This window comes from Lipophrys pholis, assembly GCF_963383615.2.
Source record: "Lipophrys pholis genome assembly, chromosome: 22".
Classification (NCBI taxonomy): domain Eukaryota; kingdom Metazoa; phylum Chordata; class Actinopteri; order Blenniiformes; family Blenniidae; genus Lipophrys; species Lipophrys pholis.
In genome coordinates this window covers 6,214,231-6,239,845 of record NC_137644.1, presented here as the reverse complement: position 1 = coordinate 6,239,845, position 25,615 = coordinate 6,214,231, and the positions used below count along the sequence as shown (strand labels likewise).

Here is a 25,615-nt window from a genome sequence, read left to right as displayed (position 1 = left end):
GAGCTGATGAAGTGAAGCTGACGTCTCCGCAGTGAAAACAATGGTAAGAAAAATCCACCCTTCGTTGTCCCTCGCCTGTCGTCACAAACTTTCTGCCAAACACTTCAGATCAGACCGGTTTTGGCTTTTAGGACACAAAGATTTGTAGTCTTTGCTTCAACAGAGAAGAGAGTTTGAATTCAGTGATAAATAACCCCTGCATTGAGAAGAAAGGATGGAAACATCAGACTGGCTCCACTTTGTTGGAAGTGGCCCTCCTGCAGTCGCTGCAGCTGCTTTCACAACAGTGCGACCCCGTTTCCCCCCCCAGGGCCCCAAAAGCCTCCATCAAGCTGAGCACACATACAGTACAAACACACACACACACACACACACACACCCTCACAAACAGCTCCGAGCAGGAAAAGTGTCGAGCCTCCAAACTGCCGTAATTACTTGGTGAAGCCTGAGCGCTGGCTTTGTTCCCGGCTCAGTCAGGGCGGACGGAGTGTGAGCCAATGAGAGCAGACAAACACGCTGGATTGTGGAGATGGGAGGGAGAAGGGGGAATGTTTTGATCTGAGTTTGTTTCTTTCTACCACAGATTGAAGCACTCTGTGAGTAACGGAGGGGATCCAAATGAAGGACGACAACAAGGAGAAGACGGGCGATGAGGTGGTGCAGCTCCGGAGGACCATCGGGCTGCTGCCTGCCGTGTGCTTCATCATCGGGACGGTGGTGGGCAGCGGGATCTTCATCGCACCGAAGGGAGTCTTGATGAACAGTGGCAGCGTGGGGCTGTCTCTGCTGGTGTGGGCGCTGTGTGGCGTCCTCTCAATGTTTGGTAAGACCAAGAATGTGGCAAACGGGAATTATTGATGCAATCATGTCTTCAGGCTTTGGATTCAGTCCACATCACACTTTTTTCTTTTTTTCTTTTTTAATAAGATCTTTGTTTTAACTTCTGTGTTATTATAAGATTGTTTAAAGGGGTCTTATTATTCAGCTTTTCAACTCTTTCACATGGTCTCGTTGGTCCAAAAACATTGTATTCAAAGTTTTTTGCCCCAAATCCAGCTTTTTCTGGATTTTCCTCCATTTGAATATTGGATCATAGGAGCTGCATTCAGAATCTGCTGTGTCTGTGTGAGCTGGACTGGCTCCGCCCACACATGCTCATCTTGGGAAGAGGAGGAAGTACTTCCTCTCGTGGTGCCATGTGCCAGAGCAGAGCTGCCTAATTGTGGGAAGAGTCAAAGCCTATATTGATTGGGATTGGCTAAACCCCCGATGACACTATATAGGGTTTGATTTCTGATTGGCTCGTTGAATCACACACTTTTAAAAAATGGAAACAAGCCAAAGAGAGATGACAGACTTTCTTCACTTCTGGGGTGTCGTTCCAGGTATGAGGACGCATAACACTCTTGGAAAACTATGAGAAACTGGACATATGACCCCTTTAACATGCATCAACAATGAACAATCTACTGAAAGATTTTCCCAACAGAGAGTTTTGCATACCGTCATTTCCTCATGTTAATCCTGCAAATCTTCAGTGGTTCTGAGCGTCGAAGGCCCTGTCCACTTGACAACAAGCATCATCAGGGCAGGGACGGGGGGGGGGGGGGGGAGAGAGAGAGAGAGAGAGAGAGAGAGAGAGAGAGAGAGAGAGAGAGAGAGAGAGAGTGAGTTAAGAAACATCCTGACATTCAGATTTGAAGTTAAAACGAAAAATGTCAAAATGTCTCGTTTACTCAAAGTGTTGTTTTTCTGTCCCGGGTCCAGTTTGTCCAGCGGACCCACTGAGCAGGTAACGTCCATAGACGTCCAAAACACCTCCGTCCGTCCAGGCCGTAATCTGGACGTCTATCAGCCACAACTAGTTAACAAATTACATAAAAAGTATGGACATTATAAAAATGATGGACATCTAAGACACCCAGAATCACTTGAAAGAGACAGGTCACAATGTGTCTGTTAAGTCCAACTGCCTGTATAGTTATTGATTTGTCATTAAAATAATGAGGGAAGTAGGTCATGACAGGCAAGAGGAGACAGCATGTGAAGTTTGATGAACAATCAATCAATCAACAATCTGAGTTCCGACCGTTTTATGTTTTGGTCACAAGACATTGAACTTTTTAAGCCTCCATGGAGAAACTCGCCACTTTGATAACCTTTCATCTTGTCAATACAACTATGTACTTGAGGAAACGTTTTATCGGCTCTGTTAGTTTTCATTACCTGTGTGTACATGTGTTTCCTGAGGGTTCCCTGGTTTCCATCACATTCCTGAAACAGGCATGTGATTGCAAATGCTGATTCACTCCTGAGATTAAATGTCTTATTGTTTATATTTTGTCATTTCAGTCTGAACGTCTTAACTTTGTGATTGAGGTCATCGGCTCCCAGAAGTTTTAGAAAAGAAAACCGAAAGAGAAAAAAAATTGAAATGTAGAGAATAAAGTCAAAATACAAAATGAACGATAAAGTCTGGTCCATCTCTTACACTCGTCTGTAAAAAGTCAACGAGGAGAGGGCTGCTGCTCCACCAAGTCCCAGGCCTGATAACTACTGTGTTTGCGAGCTAAAAGACAAAGAGTTTCTTTGTCACTGAAGCTGATTCTGAAGTTTAGCTTCTCCACTTCATCAAACGTCCCGCGAGGCATTTTGCTGAAGCACGTTACGCTTGAAAAGTTCAAACGATCGACTTTATTCTCAACATATCTGCATTTTTCTATAAGTGCCTGGTGAAAGTAAAAATCTACCTCTTCACATCCACCCATGCTCTCTGCTGTGTCTCTGTCCGACCAGGCGCTCTGTGTTACGCCGAACTGGGCACCAGCTTTTCCAAGTCCGGGGGTCACTACACGTACCTGCTGGAGACGCTCGGGCCGCTCCCTGCCTTCGTTCGACTTTGGGTTGAATTTGTATTCATCAGGTAAGACGTGGTGAGAAAAGAGCGACTCAGAGTCCGACGTGCCCTCCACCACGTAACGTGCGATCCGTCTCCAGACCGTCGGTGGCTTCTTACGTGGCTTTGGCGTTTGGCCGTTACGTGGTGGAGCCGTTCTACGCGCCGTGTGCAGCGCCCACCGTCATAATCCAGCTCGTCAGTATCCTCGGAGTGAGTGAGTTGTTTCATACCCTCAGTACTTTTATTCGACTCAGTCTTTCTGTCTGTTTGCCTGATTGTCTGTACTTCCTCCTCCCCCCCCATAGCGTTTGTTATAGCGATCAACTGCTTCAGCGTGAACTTGGCCTCTCGCACGCAGGTCACTCTGACTTTCATTAAGATTGGCGCTCTGGTCCTCATCATCATCCCCGGCGTTGTTGCTTTAGCCAACGGTGAGGAGACGCAACCGTCGCTCAGACAGACGCTGCTTGTTCTCGAAGTAAACGATGCTGCAACTCTGTGTTTGCAGGAAAGACACAAAACTTCCAGAATGGCTTTGAGGTGCACGCGCTGACGCTGGAAAAGTTGCCCCTGGCTTTCTATAACGGCCTCTACGCCTACGGTGGATGGTAACAAAGCATTTAAATCAGTAATTCAGTCACCACTCAATCGCTCATTATACGTCTTTGTCTTTTCTTTTTTTTTCCTCCAGGTTTTATTTGAACTACGTCACTGAGGAGATCATAAACCCAAACAGGTATTGTGACACGAGACGTCGTTCATGAAATGTAAAGCTCTCGAAATGCTGCTATCTGAGCGCGTGTGTTGTCAGGAACATCCCGCTGGCGATCATCTTCTCCATGGTGACGGTGACGGTGTTTTATGTGCTCGTTAACGTGGCCTACTACACCATGATGACTCCCGCTGAGCTGCTTCTGTCTGACGCCGTGGCCGTGGTCGGTGCTACTCCAGAGTAAAAACATCGCAGAGGAAATATTGTTTCTGATCTCACGTCCGTATCCCTGCAGACGTTTGCCGCTCGAGCCTTGCAGGGAATGTCCTCCATGATTCCCGCCCTCGTGGCCTTGTCCTGCCTCGGCGCGATGAACGGGGGCTTCTTCGGGGTTCCCAGGATGCTGTTTGTGGGGGCCAGGGAGGGCCACTGGCCCGTCATCTTCTCCATGATCCACATCCGAAGACGCACGCCTTTACCTGCTGTGCTGTTCCTGGTAAAATATTGTACTTTACTCCACGTAAACATCTCACATCATTCATACCACATAAACCATATAGTCCAATTGGAAAGTTTTATTTAGTGTTAAGACTGTGCCCATCTTGTTGGGAATATGCATTTGTTGGATGAGTTGACCTTTTATATTTTCTTGTTCTTTTTTTCCCATTTTTTTCTTGTTTATAAATACAAATGGAATGTTTTTCCACATTAACAAGATAATTATCTCATAATTATGATAAAAAAAAATGTTTTAAAACTTCTGAGTTGATGAGGTCATGATTTTCTGAGAAACAGCAGATTTTTTTTTTGTTTTTCAGAAAACCATTATCTTATTAACTCAGAAAAACGGTCAGATAGTTTTTTTTTGAATTTTTATTTTTCTCATAATTATGAGTTAATTATCTTGTGAATTCAGGAAAACGTTTTTTTTTTTTTTTTTTTTTAAGTGAATGCAATACGCTTCCATACTTGTGTGGTTTCATTTTCATTATTTACATTGTTTGCTTTAAATATAATTATTTTTTCTTTTACTCTTACCGTTTCGGCGTGGAGCAAGTACAAAAAAACTTTTCACTGCACATAATAATGCGTATAATTGTTTGTTCGTTCCAAACAAAGGACTTGATTCCTTGAGTCGTTCTTCTTTCCCACGAAGAAGCTTCACAATGGAACCCTTAAATTGATAAATGCATCTCAAAGTAGAGATCATTAAACATCATTAAATGCATGTTCCCTGTAAATGTGGCACTGTTCAAAAGGAGGGGGAAAAATAACATTTTTCAACATGACCAGGCTTGTGGTTCGGAGGTATTGGAGAAATGATCCAACAAATACGAAGGGAACGTTGAACTGTGCTTTCAGTATCCTCTGACTGTGCTGATGTTGATGAGCGGAGAGATTTACAGCCTCATCAACTTCGCCTCCTTCTCTCGCTGGCTCTTCATCGCCATGGCAACGCTGGGGATGCTCATCCACCGCTATCGTTTCCCTCTGCACCCGAGGCCCTTTAAGGTCAGCCCTCGATTTGAAAGGCACGAGGCCGACCGACGCCCAGAGTTGACTTTGTTCTGGCCGACGACCAACAGGTGCCGCTGGCCATCGCGGTCATCTTCACCGTGGTCTGCTTCTTCATCGTGGGCTTGTCTCTGTACTCGGATCCCTGGAACACCGGCTGGAGCTGCTTTCTGACGCTCACCGGGATCCCGGTTTACTATGTGACCGTGCACCGCTACCGCCTGCCCCGCGGATGGAGACGCGTCTTTAGTAAGTCACACAAGGTTCAGTGCAAAAAAAAAAAAAAAAACTCAGGGAGTCGAGTTTCAAAGTTAAACTTGTCGCAGAGCGTTTGTTAGTTTTCTCTCTCGTTCTCAGACTATTGCAGCAAGCAGCTGCAGATTCTTCTGGAAGTGGCTCAACAGGAAGTCCAAACATACTGAAGACCCCAAAGGAATGTCACTTTCTCCGTCCAGTCTCCACGATGCCACTATGACTGACTGAAGGGAAGATTTATAGAGTTTACTTGAAAAAAGTTTAATGCTGTAAACTGGAGAGTTCAAGGGTTTTTTTTTTTTAGATTTGATCAAGTGAAATGTAGAAAAGACACTTCTAGAATTGTTTAACTACTTAATGTAGATTTTTACAACTAATAAAGTCAATTTTTAAGCATCTATGTTTATGAGTTTCACATCAAATACACTGGACAGAGTTTTTGAGGAAATGTAGCTTTAAAAAACTTGTTTTTAATTAAAACAAATTGAGAGTGATGTTTAAAATAGATCGGAGCCTTTAAGTTGTGTGAGAAATCAACAAATGGATTGATGTTTGACACATCAAATTAAAAGAACTAAACCAAAGCTTTGACAATTCAGCACAACTAATATCAACCTGTTGCGTTGCAGAAAACAAACTAAACAAACGTCATCATGTCACCAAACACGGGCGGCTTTATTTAAGACATCACATCATCTTATGGCAACTTCAAACATTTCCTCTCAAGGATGGTGCGCCACAATAAGCTGAGGTGAGAATTAAATGTTTTGCATGCGAGCAGAAAATTTTTTATCAGAAGTCAATTTGCACTGACAACACAGAAAATAAAGTATTTCTGCTGTAATGTTGTAAAATGTGCTGTTGGCTTGAAAACCAGGATCCAAAAAGTCCATTCAGGCACAATCTGTCCTAAAGTTGGCACCGACAATTATGAAATGAATAAACATCACAATGTTATTTACAACAACCAAAGAGAGACAAACCTACTGAAGTTACTGCTATTGTTCATTTCTAATGTTCTGCTGCTTCCATCTCAGGAGGCCAACGGAACCAAACAACAAATGATGACATCTCTTTGCATTTGTAAATGTTAGAAAGCTAAAATATATAATAAAGTGTGCAAATCAACAAATGTATACAGAGACATTCCCCCTCATTTGATACAAACAAAGACAGACAGGACCAGTAGGATGGATGGGAAAAAATAAAAGATTAAAGTTTGAAAAGAGAATCAAAAGGATGGCTTGGTAAACGTGTCCGGGATTATTATTATTATTCTAACTGTAACCAGCTTGTGGTTTTGTATTTGAATAGAGCATCTATGCAGACTGAAGAGATAAAATTAAGGTTAAACACCCACAGTAAATATCACTTCCTGACAAAACACGACTTAATAATAATCCAAAGGACACTATTGTCATCTTCATATAGAAATATCAATCTTTCTTCTTGTCCAAGCTGCTTGTGTCTGCACCGACTTGCTCTCTTTTAGTGTTTCAGTGTAAAATGTGTGTCGGGCCTATTTGAGCTGAGGGAAGAACTCTGACCAGCTGATGTTGGCCATGCCGAGATCCTCGTCCTCCAGACCCGTGAAGCTGATGTCCACCAGGATCTTGCTCAGGCTGTCATTCATGGTGTCCAAGACCAGGCCCTCTGTGACGGAGCGGTTATTCGGAGAGGCGCTGAGCGCCTGCAGTGGCTCTCTGGGGGAGGAAGGCGCCGACGCCGCCCCGACAGTCACTTTGGGAGGAGCGGAGGTGAGCAGCTCCCTGGGGGAGTTGAACAGGGGCCAGTCTTTGAACGGAGTACTACTGAAGCTTAGTGAGGGGGTGAGAGTCAGACCACCCGGCGTGCGGATGGGGCTGAAGTCCAGGACGGTTTGGGCCCCCTTGCGCACGGGGGTCACCTTCCAGGGCTCGGCTACAACACTAGGAGAGGGTTTACTGGGGGTGGAGGCGGCCAGATGACTGCTGCTCTTTATGGGGGTCTTGAAACAATACTCCCGGTCAGGACTGTCCGGCCTCTGCCGGTTCTCGTCCTGCTCGGTGTCTCGGACATCGTGGAGCACGGAGGCGTCGGAGACCACTCCGGAGTCAAAGAAAGTGTTATTGGGGCAGAGGAGAACGGGCTCTTCGTGGAGCGACCGGACCAGACGCTGTTTGCGCCGGGAGCTGCTGGTCTGCGTCTTTGGAGCGGCTTTGGGAGTCTCAGAACTGAAGGGAACTTCCACCGGCTCCTCCTTCACTTCCACCTTAATGCTCCTCCGAGGAGACAGACACACACCTGGGGCGTCAATCTGACTCACCTGGAAGACAGAAAACGGGAGTTTAAGTGAAGGAGTGAAGGGCAGGCTACGATGATCATCAATTTCACTACTGTGCATGCCCACCAGGGGCATCGTACATAGTTCTTCTGCACATGAACAATGGCGGCCTCCAGAGCGGCACGAATCCCAGTCCATACTCTCCTTTTCAAGCGGGAACGCATTGTTTTTGCATTTCCGTTTCAAAAAAGTTTCATGTTTTCGCGACAACACTTTGAAAACAATGTAGCCAGCGTGCCAGGCCACGAGTTGGTGCTGCTGTAAACATCAACGATGGGGAAACACCGACATTCTCGTAGACAGACGACCAAGTTGGCTTGTTATTACGGTGACTGTCGACTATAAAATCCATCAAGTCTCAGGAGACTCTGGACTGGGAGTCACGACACAACGAGGAAACATTGTTAACCGACATTTCTAACCTTCGGGGCGATGCGGACTCGTTTGGCTTCCCGGGGCGTGCTGCGTTTCTGCTGCGGGCACGGCGCGTGGAAGGCAGGAGACGAGGAGGAGGAGGGCAGGAAGACGGAGGCGGGGACGGGCAGCTGGATGGGAACCAAGTAAGAATCCGTTCGAGGAAGAAGAGGTTTGATCCTCCTCTCTGAAGACGGAAGGGAAAACGGCTCACAGCAGGCGAACTTTCTGTCCGTTTAGTAAAGTAAAAACTTCTCTACTCACCAGAGCCGGATGGTGTTTTCCTCACATCAGAGAGAAGCCTCATTTGGGGCTGGAGAAAAACAATGTCATTACTTTTTACAGAGATTTAAGTTGTATTTTTTATTTTTATTTTTTTTCAGTTTGTACCTCAAATGTGGAGGTAAGATGATGTCAGAACGGGTCCAATAGCACAGCAAGTAATTCATACAAATGCCTTGAATATTTCACCTCTGTGCGACTTCTAGTGCTCATGTGAACTTTAGTGTAATTGCAATAGGCCTCGGACATAAACATGAGTGAAGCATAAATTCTTCTAAATTATGTTCCAATATACATCAATTCACTTCATGGACTGTCTGCAATTTCTCTCAGGAAACGACAGATACTTTAAGGAAGAACATCAGGAGTCTGAGTGTAAGTCTTCCCTGCTGCTCATTCAACCTCCTCCTGAAACAGAAACAAGCCTACATCTTGCATCACTGACACTCCCTGTGTCCGTAGACCCCTGGTGAAAAACAAGTTTGTTAAACTAAGAAACGTCTCTCTTCTGTCCCTTTCCAGCTCGTCTGACGCTCCCTAAAGAAAACTGAGGAGAGGATGAAGCAGTCTTACTTGAGGAAATACAAGGATTGGCACAGGGACAGGAGTAGTCATGGGGTCACAACCAGGCTGGAGAAGATTGGAGGTGAGGGGAGATAAAAACCAAAATAAATCCTCCAGAAAACACTTTAACCCATGAAAGCAAGGAGACAAAGACACTACATTCAGAACCGCTCACCTTGTACACCTGATCAAGAGTGAGGCATCGATTGGCTTCAGGCCGGATCGTCCAGAGAGAAACTTTTCCATCTGGTGACGTTTCCCGAATAAACATGTCATGTAGAGACAGGTTATGGCGAATGGAATTCTAAAGATGAAAAGAAAAAAACAACATCAAAAATAAGCATTTACTGAACAGCTGACTCGTCATATTCTGGCCTTCCAAAGCACCTTCCATCCTGGTTTGGCCACGTCTCGATAATAAGGAAAATGGTCTTCGATCCATGTGTAGATCTCCTTCAGGGTCATCATCTTGTTCTCCCTGCTGTTGATGGCAAACTGGATCATGGCCATGTAGGAGTACGGCGGCCGCACGCCTTCTGGACCGAGATCTGCTTTCTGTGCCTGGATTAATGTGGAAAAAAAGTTCATTGGTGAAACTAAATTGCCCTGAAGTGTGAATGTGAGTGTTTGTTGGTCTTTCTTTCGGTTGGAAGGGACCCGCTCACCTGAACCGAAGCTGGTTTCAGGTTCTCCCTGCCAGACCTCTTCTCGGCCGGCTGCGCCTCCAGGACAGACGAGTCCATCTTGCCCAACCACTGGATATTGGTGAGGCTGTCATCTAAAGGGACGCAATTTAGCTCCTTGGTCACTTGTCAAGAATAGAGATAACACACAAAAGGTGTAAAGATCAGAGCTATTATTCAAGTAAAATAAAACTGGAACTATTGTCTTATTTTCCGTCCTCACATGGTCTCTTTCCCGCCAGTGATTGAGCATCGGGGGTGTTGTGTGTAGGTTCTGTTTTCACCAACAGTCCATCTGCTGTTCTGTTGGAAAGCTGCTCCGCTTTAGCAGCGGTGTGCTGAAGAGAAGCTTCGTTGAACCGACCGCTGTTGCTGTTCAGGAGGATGAACTTGTTTGGGCCATGGACGCCGCTTTCTTTGCCTTTCACAGTGAGGGCGCCGATCACACTTTGGAGGTTTGCGGTTTTTGGGATGACGACCACCTGGGTGTCGGACATAGATGGGTGGTCCATGACCCGGACGCCCTCCAGGAAGCTCTGGCTGGAAGCGGATTGGGATGGATGTTTGGAGTCCGGCTCGGCGGACCGGCTCTGCGCTTCAGCCGGTTCATTTTGGTGAAAAGGCAGTTTTCTTCTCTTGAGGATGAGGGGTCTCCTTGGGCTCTGTCTCATGATCAAATCATTGGAAAAGCCTCTCGAATCTGCATGAGAGGAAGGCAAACACAAATCACTTTGGGACAAGTTGATGATGGCGTCTGTTTCAAGTTAACAATGTTAGACTGAAAACATTTACCAGTGAACATCTAGATATTACAGATTGACTTTAGAATTACGCACACATACAGGATAACAACAAAACATACCAGTCAGTCAGGACGCAAAGTACCCCGTGGCCAAATGTCCTCCCGGTCAAATCAGGTTGATATTTTAGTTTCCGTGATTAATCAGCCGTTAACGATCACCGGTTGTTGTTCCTGGAGCAGTTAACGAAACGCATGTCCACGGTTGGCTGACGTTTTCTTTATGTAACGTCAGTTGACCTGGCAGATATCCAAACACATATTCCGCCTTCAGTGATAACATATGTGAATTTCCATTATAAATTGGGGGGGGGGGGGGATTTCGGCTTCTTAATCACTACACAACCCTCGTTAATCCTGCGATGCCATAACAAACGACACAAAGCGGTTTAACCAGAACGTCTTTTACGCGTACATCAACCGCGCAATATTGAGTGTAACACCGCGGGGAAACGTCAGGTTCGTCGAGTTAAAGACGGCACCTGTCATGTCAGGTCTAAATGTAAAGTTTTTGTTCAAAAGAAACGCGGACTATCACCACCGGAGTTGAAAGCTAAGCTAAGTTAGCTGAGCGTTAGCTTCGTGCGCTATTGTTAGGAAGAGCGATCAGACCTTCACATCACAGCGATCTCTCCGATCTGTTGTCTCCGACGAGCAGCGAGCGCGATCTGCTCATCGCAGACCTTAAATCCAGGAGTCCGTCCTCGCAAAGTGTTTACATGAAGTCTGTTTGACACGGAGACGTTTTGAATTTTGGCGCTGCGAGCGCTACTTCCGGTAATGTGGTCACGTGGGAATCCCGGAAATGAGTGAAACCAAACAAGAGTGAGCGGGTAAAGTTTAATCTGAAAGAAAAAAGATGCTTATGTGTTGCATTTTAGCAACAATGTGTGTGTGCCGCGATGAACAAAATGTATCCGGGTAAGTTCAACGTTGTGTTGAAAAGCTTGGAAGCCGTCGTGGATGTTTGAAGCGGGATTAGAAAGAGTTTCATTTGTTTCAGCAGAAGTTCTGGATGAAGTGACGATTGATGCCCCGTAAAGCGAAGAAGACAGCCAAGCCTCCCCTGTTGTTCCTGGAGCAGCCTTCGTGTGGATCCAGACTCCGAAGTGTGCCTGAGGTCCGAGCGGCTCTGAACCCCAGAGAGTTTTTCGCAGAGGAAACAAAAGGAAGCAGCTCGACTCTGCAGACGTGGGTGAGATGTTCCCACCAGGGATCTATAAAATATATAATATATATCCACACGCATGGGTGAGATGTTCCCACCAGGGATGCACATTATATCCAAACCTGTTTGGAAAAGACGGACTAAAAAGTGATTAAATCACATTTATGCACTGTAACTAGATCATACTTGGTGGCCACAAGGTGAAAAAAAAGAGTCTGAAGTGCAAATAAAAAAGGCCCAAATGTCAAAATAGGACTCCTCTCCTGGAAAGATGCTGATAAGAAATAAAATAGAGGCGCTGTTATAAGGAAGGGCAAATTTCAAAACACAGACACATTGACATCTTCTATTTAAGACACTCCAAGGTCAGAAAATGTGATATTTGTGTGAAAAAAAGAATGAAAATGCACAATTTTAATGATATCTTCCCCAAACTTGAACTTGATGAGGCCACATATATGGGATACAACACCTTTATATTATTCAGGCCCAATTTTTGATCACAAAGCTGATTGAGGGTTGTTGTTTTTTTTTTGCGACAAACGTTTGGCGTATTTAACCGAACTATTTAAGAACATAATAGACGTACACATAATTTAATGTTGGTTTCTTAACCCGATAAATCTTATCAGTCAGATTTACTTTTTGTTTTCCTTAATAGAAAACTGTGTGTCCCTGAGCATGACCCTTGACCCCCATCAGCTCTCTGGAACGCAGAAAAGGGGGATTAATGAAGTACGTTTAGTTTCGTCCGTTATAGTCCTTTATTTGTCGCACAATGAGGACGTTTGCTTTGCAGCAGCAGAAAGTGGACAGCAAATAATACAGTAATGGTAGCTGACGATATTTACATTTTCACAGGAGAAACGTTGGCAGTGATTTGAAACGTACCAGAGATGACGTTCTGATTCAGTATTTCTTTCTTCCTCCCAGGTGAGCCCACAGTTTAACAGGTCGGCGTTTGCGGCGCCTCCAGCGAGACGAGGAAAGAGACGGTGCCAATCGGCTGCCAGCGTCCTGGACGGCTGCACTCAGCAGTCCAGGAAAACCAGCGTGTGCAAATTCCCGACGCTGTCCTTCCAGACGAGGCCGAGGGATTGTCAGGCGAAGAGCTCATGCGCAAGGAGAGCAACCCAGCGAGCTGCTGAGGGGGGAAACGAGGCAAAGAAAACCACAGCGTCGAACCACTGCGAGACGCCTGAAAGGCCGTCCAACTCAACCAGGAGGAAGAGACATGGGGACGTCTCGGATCAACCCGGAAACGAAGCCGCGGAGTGCCGCAGGACTCCAGCAGACGTTCCTTCGACGCCTCCCAGCTGCGTCAGTCCTCCACCCGATGTGGACACGCCCGACGTCGTCCAGGACAGAAGTCCGCTGCACCCGTCGTTACGTCTCCTGGAGCGGCCGCTCACGCCGCCGTGCAGCCCGCCTCCACACACGCTGGTCGCCGACACGCCGGAGACGGACTACGGGCTGAAAGTGACGTGGAGGAGGAGGAAGGCCATGATGTCGTCACTGATAGAGGGGGGTCATCTCGCCGAGTGTGACACTCTCATCCAAAAGACATAAAGACCTCGATAGACCACTCCTGGGTCCATGAACTGTTTATGTACAACAAACACATTAGTTCTGCTGCTGCGTGTTTATATTTGTCCAGAAATACATTGAAAACGTTATGTCTCGACAGGAGGTGCAAAATGAATCACACCGTCTCTGTACAACGGCAAGAATTATAGAAGCAAATGAAAATTGTCATTTCAGTTATGAATCATCTTCCAGTAGCAAAGATGGTTCAGCTTCAGTTTTCTGTTGCTGGGGAGTTAAAATCCGATGCAGGAAGTTCGTATGAATTTGGTTTGTGGTAAATGTGTGAATCATGTCTGACAAATGAAATAAACCTAAGTGGAAAGGGAAAACTTAGTTCCTGGTTTGTTGCATTGTCAAGGCGACATACGGTGCAGCCAGGAAGTATTCACAGGACTTCACTTTTAATATTTCCAGTTAGGCTAAAACTTAAGCCTTCACAAGTTAATGCCGACCACCCCTGACTCCGTTTGGTCTCAAGGGATAGAAAACCTGTTAGGGAAATATGTCTGGTAAATATTAAGGTGGAGCAACTGTATAGATTGTCACAAAAATAGGAAATGTTGCATGGAGTGTCCTCGAACAGGGGAAACGAACAAAGTAAGATTTTGCTGCTTTCCTATTTTCAAATATCCTGAACGTACAAAAAGACCAAAACACGTTGTGATTATTTTGAAGCACTTTGTTGAACTTGTCCCACTTGTATATAAAAATAATGTATGAGCTTCAATTTGAGCCTGCTATCTAAAATTACTCTTGTTGTGGACAAACTTCAATTAGAAACCCGTGAAGACATGCAAGAAATATGTTTAATCCCTTTGGGCGTAGACCTGGCTTCCAGCATGATTCCACATTTTATGTTCCAGAAACGAAGATATGACTTGTAGATATGATTTGATTCCCTGCTTGAGTATTTTCTCTCTTGTCTTCAGGCAACTCAGCTTTTTTCCAACACAACTTTTTGACACCAGGTGTGTTGAAAACTTGCCTGAAGAGAAGAACTGAGGAAATAATGACGCTAATTGAACCACTGGAGGCGGATGAAATAGTAACTGAAACAAGCGGAAACACCAAGGTTATTAAAGTACTACTTAGAAAATTGAGATCCGTGTTAAAAGATGTATTAAACACACATTTAACCCAAAGAGATTTTGCCACGTTTCTTTTCTAAAGGATTATGAGACCAATTCTGCAGCTGTAGAAACACACCAGCCTGCAAAATACACATTATTCACGCTTAAATCGAACCGAGGAAGAACAGCAGATCGTTGTGGTCAAATCTGGAGAGTAAAAAGTCCTTTACATGTTTTCTCCGAGCTGGTGTGGGTTTTCAAACTTCAAAGTTGCTTTATTTGTCAATTCTGCTAAACATTTTCACATATATAGAGAAACTGAAATACACTCACATTTAAAGACAATTTTTTTTTTTTTTTTTACTTGCGCATGCTTAAATATACAGGCTTGAATATAATGATAATACAAATTTTTAGTATAGAGAAAAAATGATCAACTGAAAGACGACAAATGAGTCAAAATCCAGCATCCACTTTTTATTTTTCTTATAAAAATGTAGACCTTGTGGACAGACGAGTTCACAAAAAAAAACCAACCAAACTAAATCCTCGGACTCTTTGAAAACAGCATCACAAACCGAGTCTTTAACCGAGATCCACTTTCATACACAATTTGTTCCTTAAAAATAGTAAAACGTGCCTCTCATCTCGGTGATCGCAAGGAACAAACAACGTTTACAAATGAACGATGAGAGAACAACAACAACAAAGTATTCCCAAAGGGAAACAAAAAAAAGAAGATTTTAAAGCGTGAAGCTACAAATACATTCTTCTCCCAGCAGAGACAAACAACTTAAATAAGCACTTTGGTCTTCCTCCTCCAACACACTGATGATGATGATGATGATGATGATGATGAGTGTTTCTCTTCACGTACCGAGTGAGCGTCACTTCAGACACACGCTTCCGTTCCGAGCCGACTTCTGCTTCGACCTGCGTCAGAACAAACCCCTTCCTGCGTGGAACCGGCTCTAAAGTGCTTCCGTTCGCTCGTGAGCTGTTCCCTCCCTCGCGCAGCAGGGCGGCGACGTCAGACGGAATCCAGCAACAAAGCTCCCTCACAAGTTTACTTTCTGAACCGAATTGGGATTCCAGCTTTCACGCCGACGTGTTTTTCTTCCAAATTGTACATTCAGCAAAGTAATGAATGCAGTTTTCCTCAGATTGTCAAGACTAGAAGTTTTTTTCAAAAGCTTGAAGAGAAAAATGAAAAAAAAGTCTTTTATACTGGAAGTAGTAATAAGTTAAAAAAAACTGAGTGAAACAGCTGTTTTATACCCAAAACAATAAAGACTGGTGTGACAAGAAAGTGTCTACATCCGAAATACTGTTGAAACTGCTGATGTGTGTGTGTGTGTGTGTGTGTGTGTGTGTGTGTGTGTGTGTGTGTGTGTGTGTGTGTGTGTGTGTGTGTGTGTGTGTGTGTGTGTGTGTGTGTGTGTGCGTGTGTGTCTTCCATGTGCAGTAAACCTGCCGCCCTCATGACTTTGGAAAGCGGTGAGGTTTGTGCCTCGTCTCCCCGCACGAGCGTCCCGCCTCGACCCGATCGATACCATGAGAACTAAATCCTGAAACGCGTAAACGACAGACGATGAAGAACTGAAGAGTGAATCGTGAAGAAACTCAAAACACGCTGGTCGTTACGATTAAATGCGTTGGTGCGCGTGGGAAATCTGAAGACTGAGAGTAAAAAAAAAAAAAAGAAAAGAAAAGTTTTGTGAGCTTATTTGAAACGTAACAGTTTTTTAATCTCCACCTTTCTCCCCTGATTGGATCGTCCCCCCCCCCCCCCCCAACGCTGACATCGGCTCCTTGATTCATTTGCTCTTCGTGTTTTAATTGTATTTTTGTCGTCCGGAAGCTAAAACTTCCCTTTTTCACAGCAGAATTATGCTTTTCAATAATCCTTACATCGTCTAATCCCCTGAATACTTAAAATGAGCATTCCCTGAACTCTCACTCATCCGGATGGATCCAATCAGATAAAACAAGTTTTACAGTCGTGAAAGTAAAGTTCTGCTCAGCGTCTAAATAACGAACGCAAGAAGAGAGCACATTGAACGACCTCACTTTGTCGTCAGTTGAGCCAAAATGTTTAAAACAAACGAGAAGAAATGCAGCTGAGAACCTGAACCATGATCATCCATGTTGGTAATAATACTCACACCGCCTGCAGGCGGCTAAAACCGAGGAAACGTCGCCTCTGTGTCGCAGGACACAACGGAAATACAAACAAACTAGAATTCAAATAAAGCCTAAAGTAAAAACACTGAGTGGGTAAATAAATAGTTTGTGAATTGCACTGAGTGGGAACGTTGAAGGTCAAAGCACGCTGATATGTAGAGACTGACGTTCAGTCCTTCAGTGAGTCGACCTGCAAGTCAGTCAGACAAGCGTTCAGTCAGTCAGTCAGTCAGTCAGGAGGGGCGGGGCTCTCCACGCCGCCGCCGCCGCCATGCTCGCTCCAGGTCACTGTCACGATTTGATCTTCCACAGCTGAGAAGACAAACACACAGAGACGACCGTGTTGTTTTTTGGCGCCATATAGATAAAACTTCAACTTGAATTAAATCAGTCAGTCGTGAGTTTCTAAAACCTCGTGAGACATCGGTTCATTTACCTTCAGGTTGAATCCTAGCAGGTCAGAAATGACCCCCGACACGGCCGACAGGATGACCACCTGCGTGATGTTGTACAGCAGAGGGTTCATGGTCAAACCGTAGAGTCTGAAGGGAGTATCCAGCTCCTGCAGGGACACAGACAGCAGGGAGGGGACGGATTTAAAAAACAAAAGAACATTCTGTAAGCAAACAGAGCAGACGGAGAGCAGACGGAGAGCAGACAGAGAGCAGACAGAGAGCAGACAGAGAGCAGACAGAGAGCAGTCAGAGAGCAGACAGAGAGCAGTCAGAGAGCAGACAGAGAGCAGTCGGAGAGCAGACGGAGAGCAGACAGAGAGCAGTCGGAGAGCAGTCGGAGAGCAGTCAGAGAGCAGTCAGAGAGCAGTCAGAGAGCAGACAGAGAGCAGACAGAGAGCAGACAGAGAGCAGACAGAGAGCAGTCAGAGAGCAGACAGAGAGCAGACAGAGAGCAGACAGAGAGCAGACAGAGAGCAGACCTTGAGTAGTTTAGTAGCCAGTTTCAGGACGTTGTTGACCAGCGTCAGCTCCTCCTTCTTGTTTGGCTTTTTCTCCATCTTCAGATACAAGTTGATCTGAGACACACACACAGCGAGTCAGCATCAAAAACTGTGTGTGTGTGTGTGCGTGCGTGCGTGCGTGCGTGCGTGCGTGCGTGCGTGTACCTGTTCGGTGAGCAGGATGGAGGTGTTGCTGTACTTCTTGCTGGTCTCTGAGCCCAGAGTGACGAACCTGAGCAGGAACAGAGACAGACTGGAGCACCAGATCACCAGCTCCCAGTTATAGTGACACTCCAGGAAGGTCTCATGGATGTGGAGCAGCTGCAGGGGTGGGGGTGGAGGGTGGTGCATGATCAGCTTAGTGAATATACAACAATAAAGTATATAAGATGTTTTTAGACTATAATATTGTGTGGACAGAACAAAACAAGCACACTGAGCATTATTGATGTCCACTAGTTATCAATTTCTGCTTATGCAATGTAGTAGCACACCCTCTGAGGTTGTGCTTTATACTGACCCCTGGTGGCTCAGAGTGTGAACTACAGTACAACAATTAATGGATGTTTTTAACAATATATTCTTCTCCACATTTGAGGACTTTAGAGAGTTTCCTCCACAGGATCCAGGCGTGCAGAAGCTCATAAAGAGTTGATTCACAAGTGGACACGATGCCTTCAGGAGTTACCTGGGTGCAGCAGATGAAGACGACGGACAACGTGAGCAGGAAGGCCGACGACACAATGACGTCCACTGACCGCTGAGGGCCCCGTCTCTGTGGATTCCAAAGAAACAACAAGTTTCAGACGACACGTGAGGAATGTCACTCATTACAGCTGCTTCTGTACAGCAGCGGAGGAAGTTCTTTATAACTGGGGAGTCGCTTTACTTCAGTGGAAACAGGCGGGCAGAACAAACAAAGCCTCTTTTTAAAAACTATTTAACATGACGATATTTAACCACATGGTGCCAAAGCTGCATTTCACTTCGTCTTGACTCAGTGAAAAGTTCTGGTTGATCGGTTCTGCGTGTCAGGAACAGACGGGGTTTTTAAATGTTTAGTGATTTCTCAGGGTCGCCGTCCAGCTTCTCGTACCTTCAGGTAGGAGCGCAGCGAAAGCCACATCTTGATGTTTTGGACTTTCTTCAGTCTGAAATGGGGGACCTCAGACTTCCTGGCTCTGCGCGCTGAAGTCAGGTGACCAAACAGTTTGGCAAACAGCAGCCTCTGCAATACAGACGTGGCCAGAAGAGGGCGGTAAAGACACCGGAACCGGAACCAGAGTTTAGCCACTGGAAGTGCGAGTCTGGCACCTGTTTGTACGTCCTCTCTGCGACGCTGAGCAGGAAGAAGAAGAGCCAGATCAGGCAAACGCGAACCAGGAAGCTGAGTGTCACCATGGTGATGACCAAAGCGCTGGATCCGGACCCGCCCCCCAGAGCCACGGACAGCAGCTCACTGGCTGAGAGCGTGGTCAGCTGATCCAGCTCGCGGTACTGAGCCAACCTGTGGAGAAAACAAGCAACAAAACCCCCACAAAATTATTACTGAGGTTTTTGTAGCTCTGAAATTTGAACTATTATTTAAAAAACATTAGCTTTCTAAAACTTAAGTTCAGTGTCAAAACACACTGATACTGAAGTGTTTAAAGGCAATGAAAAATACATTGGAAGGTTTTAAAATGTCACTTTTAAATTCACAGACTTGTAAAGTGCAGATTTTTGCAGACACGTTAACAAGTGACTTTTCCCACTTATTCTAAAGTCAAATTTTGAAAATGTATTTCAAGATATAATATGAAACAAAAAGAGTGTTTTTCTTAATTTAGGGATTTTCATCCTGTCTTCAATATATGTTATCTCAGCCTTTTAAGACGTTTAAGTGAGCAAGTTTGAATTTTTCATCTCAAAAAAGTTTGTTTTCCAGAGTTGTCTCCAACCTCCAGACATTGTGATTTGATTAAACATGAAACTGGAATGTTTTAATATTTACAATTTTAGCCAATGAGTCATGAAAATCAACCAAACTGTATTTGAATTTTTAATCACATTTCTTAACCAGATACCATAATCATCAGAATAAAGGATTAAGCAGGAAAATTATTGAAAAAAATGTATTATTACCTATTATTATTGCCTCTGTATGTCCAAAAAATAAATTTTTATAAACTATAAACTAAGATTGTGCTTGGTAGATGGTCTTCTATGTCTCAAAATGAATATCAAACTGAAGGAAAGTCTGTTTATTTCTCTTTTAAACGATGTTCACTTGAAAACGTTGAGTAAACGTTCCTGAGTTGTGCGTGCTGTACCTGTAGGCGAAGGGAGTGAGTCCCAGTGTGACAGAAACCAGGTTTCCAAACACCTGATACCCGATCCCGGGGGTGTAGAGGTTCACCTGGACAGAGAGACGCAGCATGTCAGCGTGGTTCACGTGTTTCGAGCGACGACAAACAGGAAGTGGTGCTCACTCTGTTCATGATCATGCCGCTGATCTCCAGCACCGACATGTCGGCCTTCTTGCACTCGTTCCCCTCCCACACGATGGCGCTCACTCTCTCCAGGCCGGGGTTCGAGCTGTGCAGCCAGGGAATGTGACCCTGCGGGAAAACCAGGAGCATTCACATTTAATAAGAAAGAGAAAGAAACTCAGAATAAAGTGTCTCTGATGTTTAAAATAAGGAGACACAAATTCAAATCTTCAAACCTGATGGAAAGGGTCGTCTCTGTATTCCTTCTTTGCAGGCGGACACACCGGCGTTCCTCCTCCTTCGCCCTCTGCAGAGGAAAGCAGTGACCGAGTCACTTTACATGCAGTGAAAACGAGTCGTGTTTGAACAAGATCCATCATTTCCTCCGACCTGTCTCTGACGTGCAGGACGACCTGCACTCCGCACAGTGCAGGAAGTCCTCCCACATCAGGTCCTCCGTCTCCGACTCGTGACGAGTGCTCTCCGAGTCCTGAGTCCTCAGACTGGAACATCTGGAGCTGCAGCTGGTGCCGGACTTCGGCACGTCCTGACAGAGAGAGCGGACCAATGAGCGTTCGCCTTAATAAACATGAAACATCAGTAGTTCCACCACAAGAAACTTGTTCTCAGATATTTTCTCCTGAGGTCTTCTCTTGTTTAACATGAACCTTTCTGTGAATCATCAAACTAAAAACACAAAAACAACTGGAACCATGACCGTGGCGTCTTCACCTCTGCAGCATAGTGTTTCTTGTAATGGTGCGAGTTCTTGCGGTGTCGAAGCGTGCACTCGCTGTTCATCCGCTCCACTCCCCTGCGGAGGGCGCTGTAGGACGCCTCAGGGTCCTCCTCACTGGAGGCCTCGTCTGAGGCCGGCTCCTTTAAGACAGACGAGCGCGTCAGCAGAATTCAGGGGAGACGGACGTGAATGTTATTCAATAACCTGTTGACAGTCACCTTGTTGCCGCTGGGCAGCATCAGTCCCGAGCTGCGGGCCGTGTGCGTGTGAACGGGCTGCACGAGCGAGTTCCAGCACGCCTCGTCGGCCCGGTTTAACAAATCACACCTCTGCTCGTGGAGCTGGAGCCCCTCCTCGCTGCTGCGGTTGGTCACCCGGCCGTCCAGCGACACGTAGCCGTTGTCCGTCTCCGTCGATTTGTCGATGGAGAGCTTGGACTTCTTCGATCTTGTGGAGGAAAGAAAGGAAGGAGAAAACAAACGAGACAAGAGATTGACAGAACAGAGGTGATACAGAGAGATATTTAGATTAAAAAAGAGGTAACGCACCTGTCAAGAACAATAATTCAGTTTTAAAAGCCAGCATGCAGGTACATCAATCACAGCAGGAAGCATCAAACACCGTGTGGAACATTCATGCAACAATGAAGATAGAGGGTTGGATATATGTGTGAAGGGATACGAGCAGCACTAAGCTGGCAAATGGTCCAAAAGGTAGATTACTGAGTGTGAGGGATAATGATAGGAATGAAGTGTTTGTATGAAATGTTCCACAGTGCTGCGGTCGGCTGAAAGGTTGTTGAAGCAGAAGCATGAGGAGAGATAGACTATCAATTTGTGCTCCGAGGACTAAAGGAGACTTTAAACAGGTGATGAAAATACATCAGTTTGAGCCTGTGAGCTGTGTCCCCATGCTTCTTTTGCATCTGTATAATATTTAGCTGCAAAGTCGATCCCCTCCTCACATGGCTCTTCTCTTATATCATCTGAGGCGAGAAAAAAAGCATCTAACAACTTTCAAAGTGACAGGAGAGGGATCCATGTTGCAGCTAAAGACGCTCAGATCTGAGTCGAGGCTGGTGTTCAGGAAAATGTAGAACTTTGTGTGCAAACATTTGAGGTTGAAGAAAGCATGTGAGAACAAATATTGAGCCAAAATAAACGTAATAATGAGTCTGAGTCTGTGGAACTGAAGGCCAGCCTCGCCTCTGCACATCGTCTCGTTTCAGGAAGATGGGAAACAAAAATACACACCCAGCTTTACAGATATCATGCCAGAAATCTTGGAAGAAAGCGCCCAGGCTGTATGTGGTGCTGGCTGAGTGGGAGTGTGGCGCCCCCTCCTGTGTGTTATCGGTAGTGCTAGACCCGTCGCCTTCCCTATGCACCTCCATCTGAGATGCCTTCCTCAACTTCCTTCAGTTTGGAAAGAACGGAGGGTGGAGAGAGACTTAGAGCGGACTCGGACACGAAGAAGCTCGACAGCGGCGTGTCCAGCAGGTACCGGGCTGCTTTGGCCACGCCGCGTTTTTAACTTTTAAACACGCGCAGCACGTCAAACTTAAAAATTTTGCAGCCTTGGTACACCTGCTGTACACAGACGCTGATAAAGATAACAGGCAAATTCTGCTCAAATCATTTATAAAGATGTAGAATGGGAACACTATGGCAGAATCAAGATCAGTGTTCAAACTGTAGAGAAAGTTTAGCTTCCAGTCTACTTATGTTCAAACAAAAGAAACACTTGGCAGAATTGCTATGCACAGATTAGTGTTAGAACACTTTTTTTTTATTGTCCTAAAAAAGACACTCGGGAGAGGTGGAGGACCAAGATGGCCTTAAAAGTCTAAAAATAGATCATTCATCAAAAGTCTCTGATTGTCTTTCAGCCGTGATCGAACATTTGAAACGATTAATGCGTTTAAATAACAAAACTCCAATATTCTTGAATATATATAAATATAAATCAGTCTTTATGTCTATCTGATAAAAACATCTACTAGTTGGAAATTGGAAAAAAGAAAAGCAGATGCAGAGAAACGTTCAGATCAACAGAGTCACGTCACAGCAAGGCTTTGTGTGACTTTGCCTCCTTAAAGAGCTCGAGTTTCATCTCTTTCCAAAACTTTGGCATGGTCCAATTTTCTACCCGAGAGTCGGAAAATTGTTTGCCGTGAGCCTGAGATGCAGCCACACACTCAAAAAACTGCAAATCTAAACACTCCAACAACACAGCGGCTACTCTACTGTCACACACACTCAAAACTTGTTTCATTTTTAACCGGTGACATTGAACGCATCATGAAGAGATTTCCTTCACACGCCAGTCAAATCAGGGTTTTCAAGTTGAAAAGACAATGAATCTTGTCGGGTTCCAGATTTCTGCAATAGGCTCTTTGGCTCTCCCAATTCGTTTCTGGTTTAATATTGTTGCTGCCTGAAGTGAAATGAAGGTAATTACAATGCCACAGGTGTGCCATTTTACAGGTTTGGATTTTGGGAATCTTGTTTAAAGCAAACAGGGTAAATACAACCAAAACATTCACTCATTCACTTATTTCCCCAAAGTCCTTCTCTGGCTCAGATTTTCATAAATTATTTTTTTTTTTTTACTCTTTTTGCATCTTTGTTTTGTTCCTCTTGAGGAACTCTGTTGCTTCTCTAGATGTCTTCTCACTCTTCTCTCATCCAACTCTCCCTTATGTGTACCTCATGCACTCAGTCTCTCCTCCCTGCTCCTTACCTGCGTCTCTTGCCGCTGCCGCTGGAGGCGGGCTTGGGCGTCCGGGTGGAGACGATCTGACAGTGCACGGTGCCCAGCAGCAGCATGAGCCAGATGGCGCCGAACACCTCTGTGACTGGAATCCCATGAGGCTGAGGGACGGTGGCGTACAGAACGGCTGCCGCCACTGAGAGACACAGCGACAAGCAGAGACCAACGTTAAACAGGTTTAATGCTTTTTTTTTTAAAAGTTACAATTATTTAAAGAGCACTGTTGTATATATATATATATGTTCAACTCAACCACATCTGAACCAGGCGGTAAATATGGTCGTGTTTTCTGACGTGAAGCACATTGAATTGCCTTGTTGCTGAGCTGCGCCTCACCGAGGGTAACTGATGAGAAGTATATTGCAGAAGATTGTGTAACTCACACCACATCCTCAGTTTCCTGAAGCTTTAAGTGTGTTACATCCGTGGATTGATGTGACGTTGCATTGCTGCAGGTTCTGTGGACCTGTACAGTTTCTAACGTGCGGCAGGCAAAACAGGTGTAATAATGGGAAATACACCAAATAGAACTTCAGGACTTCCCATTGTGTGCATTTCTGACAAGTAAATCAGGTTTTACAGCTCTGAAGATTTACACAATCTGAAATAATATGTGGATTTCATGCATATGAGGAAGCGATAAGAATGAGAGGTTGTTTTTTAGTTTGTGGATCACATTAAGATTGTTTTAAGGGGAGAACATGCTCTCTAACTCTACTGTGAAGGATTGGTAAACCTAACAATGTACATCTGCTGTGTGTGTCATTTTATTTTCAAAAACCTTGGTCAAATCTGGACTTGTGGCTCAGTACAATGCACTTTTAATTCAATAAGTTTGCCACTGATCTCACTTTACATCATGTTGTTTAAGGGGTCATATTATGCAAAATTCACTTTCTAATGGTTTTCCAACAGTAATAATAATCGCCTCCATACCTGGAATGACCCAGAAGTGAAGAAAGTCTATCCTCTCTCACCCTGGCGAGTTTTAATTTTTATAAAAGAAATCAAACCCTATAAAGTGTCATCGGGGGTTTAGCCAATCCCAGTTAAGGGAGGCCCTCCCTTTGACCCTCCCACAATTAGGCCACTCTGCTCTGGCACCACGAGAGGAAGTTCTTCCTCCTCTTCTCTAGATGGGCAAGTGTGGGCAGAGCCAGTCCAGGTCACAGAGACACAGCAGATTCTGAATGTAGCTTATATGATCTAATATTCAAATGGATGAAAATCAAGGAAAACCTGGATTAGGGGCAATAAACTTTGAATATAATGTTGTTGGACCAATGAGACCAAGTGAAAGAGTTGAAAAGCTGAATAATAAGACCCCTTTAATATCTGATCCACCTGAAGCTGCAGGAGTATTTGGTGATGACAGAAGTTTGGCCTCAGACTGCGACATACTGAGCACACTCACACCTACCCTGCAGCAAATAAAGAGCCAGCAGTAGGAGGAAAATGGATCTGGAGGTGACCTGGATCCACCATCGATAAAAGAACGGGAAGAAGACGACTCGAACGATGCCCTTCCTGGTCAGCGACGTCCACGGACTCTCTGGCTTGGCTTTAGCAAACGCCGAGCCTGAGGATCAATCAAAATGCTCAGAGTTTAATGAGATTCAAGGAGAACAAACGACTGCATTAAGCACACAATCCATCCTGGAGTCACATTCGAGCACAGAGTTTATCTTCCGATCTTTGCTTCTTCCTCCCTTTTGGACCCTTCTTCCTTCCATCCTTCTCTTTTATTCCTTCCATCAATCCATTCAATCCATCTGCTGATCTGCTCTCTGCCTTCATTTCCCTCACAATGAGGAGAAAATTGACTGTTGTGATGAATAATTCAGAATGTGATGAATGCCAGACAGACGGGAAAAAGATGAGAGTGAAGATAGAGCGACGAAGACAGAAAGAGCGAGACCAACAGTGACAGCAGGTTGGCACCGTGGCGCTGGCATCTCAAGCGTGTGTGTGTGTTTGCGTGTGGGTTTTCTGTAGACTATGCGGCGTGCCTGATGAGTTTTGCTTCAGCACAAAGCCTGCTCGAGATCTAATCTAATCAGCCTGATGGAAAGGAGGCCTGCAAAAACAAACAAGTTCAACTTTCTCACCTCTGACTAAGTCCACGTCGATGAGATCTGGTTTCACGTGTCCCGTCTTCTTGGGCTTGTTCCTCAGGCCCTGCAGGAGACAAGAGGACAGAGTGAACAGACAGTCACACATCTA

General features: G+C 45.1%; 4 protein-coding genes across 14 annotated transcripts in view; 2 read left to right on the top strand and 2 right to left on the bottom strand.

Moving 5' to 3' along the window:
- Positions 1-555: 555 nt before the first annotated feature.
- On the top strand, positions 556-6,516 carry LOC308127121 (cystine/glutamate transporter). The gene is made up of 11 exons (XM_080491918.1): positions 556-823; positions 2,797-2,923; positions 2,998-3,113; positions 3,205-3,330; positions 3,408-3,507; positions 3,591-3,635; positions 3,711-3,834; positions 3,907-4,107; positions 4,974-5,123; positions 5,198-5,375; positions 5,484-6,516. Exons 1-11 carry the CDS (start codon positions 619-621, stop codon positions 5,546-5,548), a joined length of 1,437 nt encoding a protein of 478 aa, XP_080348044.1. The 5' UTR covers positions 556-618; the 3' UTR covers positions 5,549-6,516.
- foxm1 (forkhead box M1) lies at positions 6,033-11,230 on the bottom strand. Of its 6 annotated transcripts, none has more exons than XM_080491913.1 (10): positions 11,059-11,230; positions 10,510-10,686; positions 9,871-10,347; positions 9,630-9,742; positions 9,352-9,525; positions 9,140-9,268; positions 8,974-9,030; positions 8,383-8,431; positions 8,127-8,305; positions 6,034-7,686 (listed from the first exon to the last, which is right to left on the bottom strand). In XM_080491913.1, the coding sequence occupies exons 3-10, from the start codon at positions 10,316-10,318 to the stop codon at positions 6,901-6,903; spliced, it is 1,935 nt and encodes a 644-aa protein (XP_080348039.1). In that variant the 5' UTR covers positions 10,319-10,347; positions 10,510-10,686; positions 11,059-11,230; the 3' UTR covers positions 6,034-6,900. The 6 variants fall into 6 exon arrangements, with proteins under 6 accessions (XP_080348037.1, XP_080348039.1, XP_080348038.1 ...); XM_080491912.1 differs by having other exon boundaries at positions 9,630-9,772; positions 11,059-11,216; XM_080491911.1 differs by lacking the exon at positions 10,510-10,686 and having other exon boundaries at positions 6,033-7,686; positions 9,630-9,772; positions 11,059-11,189.
- rhno1 (RAD9-HUS1-RAD1 interacting nuclear orphan 1) lies at positions 8,923-14,340 on the top strand. 3 transcript variants are annotated; one of them, XM_080491921.1, is made up of 3 exons: positions 8,923-9,046; positions 11,453-11,641; positions 12,548-14,340. In XM_080491921.1, the coding sequence occupies exons 2-3, from the start codon at positions 11,477-11,479 to the stop codon at positions 13,181-13,183; spliced, it is 801 nt and encodes a 266-aa protein (XP_080348047.1). In that variant the 5' UTR covers positions 8,923-9,046; positions 11,453-11,476; the 3' UTR covers positions 13,184-14,340. The 3 variants fall into 3 exon arrangements, with proteins under 3 accessions (XP_080348047.1, XP_080348046.1, XP_080348045.1); XM_080491920.1 differs by lacking the exon at positions 8,923-9,046 and adding an exon at positions 11,226-11,367; XM_080491919.1 differs by lacking the exon at positions 8,923-9,046 and adding an exon at positions 11,247-11,367 and having other exon boundaries at positions 11,450-11,641.
- Positions 14,341-14,734: 394 nt separating this feature from the next.
- Positions 14,735-25,615, bottom strand: part of LOC308127254 (protein PHTF2) — a 38,349-nt gene continuing 27,468 nt past the window's right edge. For 2 of the 4 annotated variants that reach the window (XM_080492169.1, XM_080492170.1), the window contains 17 exons: positions 25,501-25,570; positions 24,813-24,971; positions 23,363-23,528; positions 21,874-22,035; positions 20,839-21,067; positions 20,614-20,760; positions 20,272-20,428; positions 20,118-20,188; positions 19,882-20,010; positions 19,723-19,808; positions 18,725-18,917; positions 18,507-18,638; positions 18,099-18,185; positions 17,576-17,731; positions 17,390-17,485; positions 16,892-17,017; positions 14,735-16,767 (listed from right to left, as the gene is read on the bottom strand). In XM_080492169.1, coding sequence (XP_080348295.1) covers positions 16,747-16,767; positions 16,892-17,017; positions 17,390-17,485; positions 17,576-17,731; positions 18,099-18,185; positions 18,507-18,638; positions 18,725-18,917; positions 19,723-19,808; positions 19,882-20,010; positions 20,118-20,188; positions 20,272-20,428; positions 20,614-20,760; positions 20,839-21,067; positions 21,874-22,035; positions 23,363-23,528; positions 24,813-24,971; positions 25,501-25,570 — 2,187 coding nt within the window. In that variant the 3' untranslated portion in view covers positions 14,735-16,746. The remainder of the gene's footprint in view (positions 16,768-16,891; positions 17,018-17,389; positions 17,486-17,575; positions 17,732-18,098; positions 18,186-18,506; positions 18,639-18,724; positions 18,918-19,722; positions 19,809-19,881; positions 20,011-20,117; positions 20,189-20,271; positions 20,429-20,613; positions 20,761-20,838; positions 21,068-21,873; positions 22,036-23,362; positions 23,529-24,812; positions 24,972-25,500; positions 25,571-25,615) is intronic. The other 2 variants (XM_080492171.1, XM_080492172.1) reach the window with 1 other exon arrangement.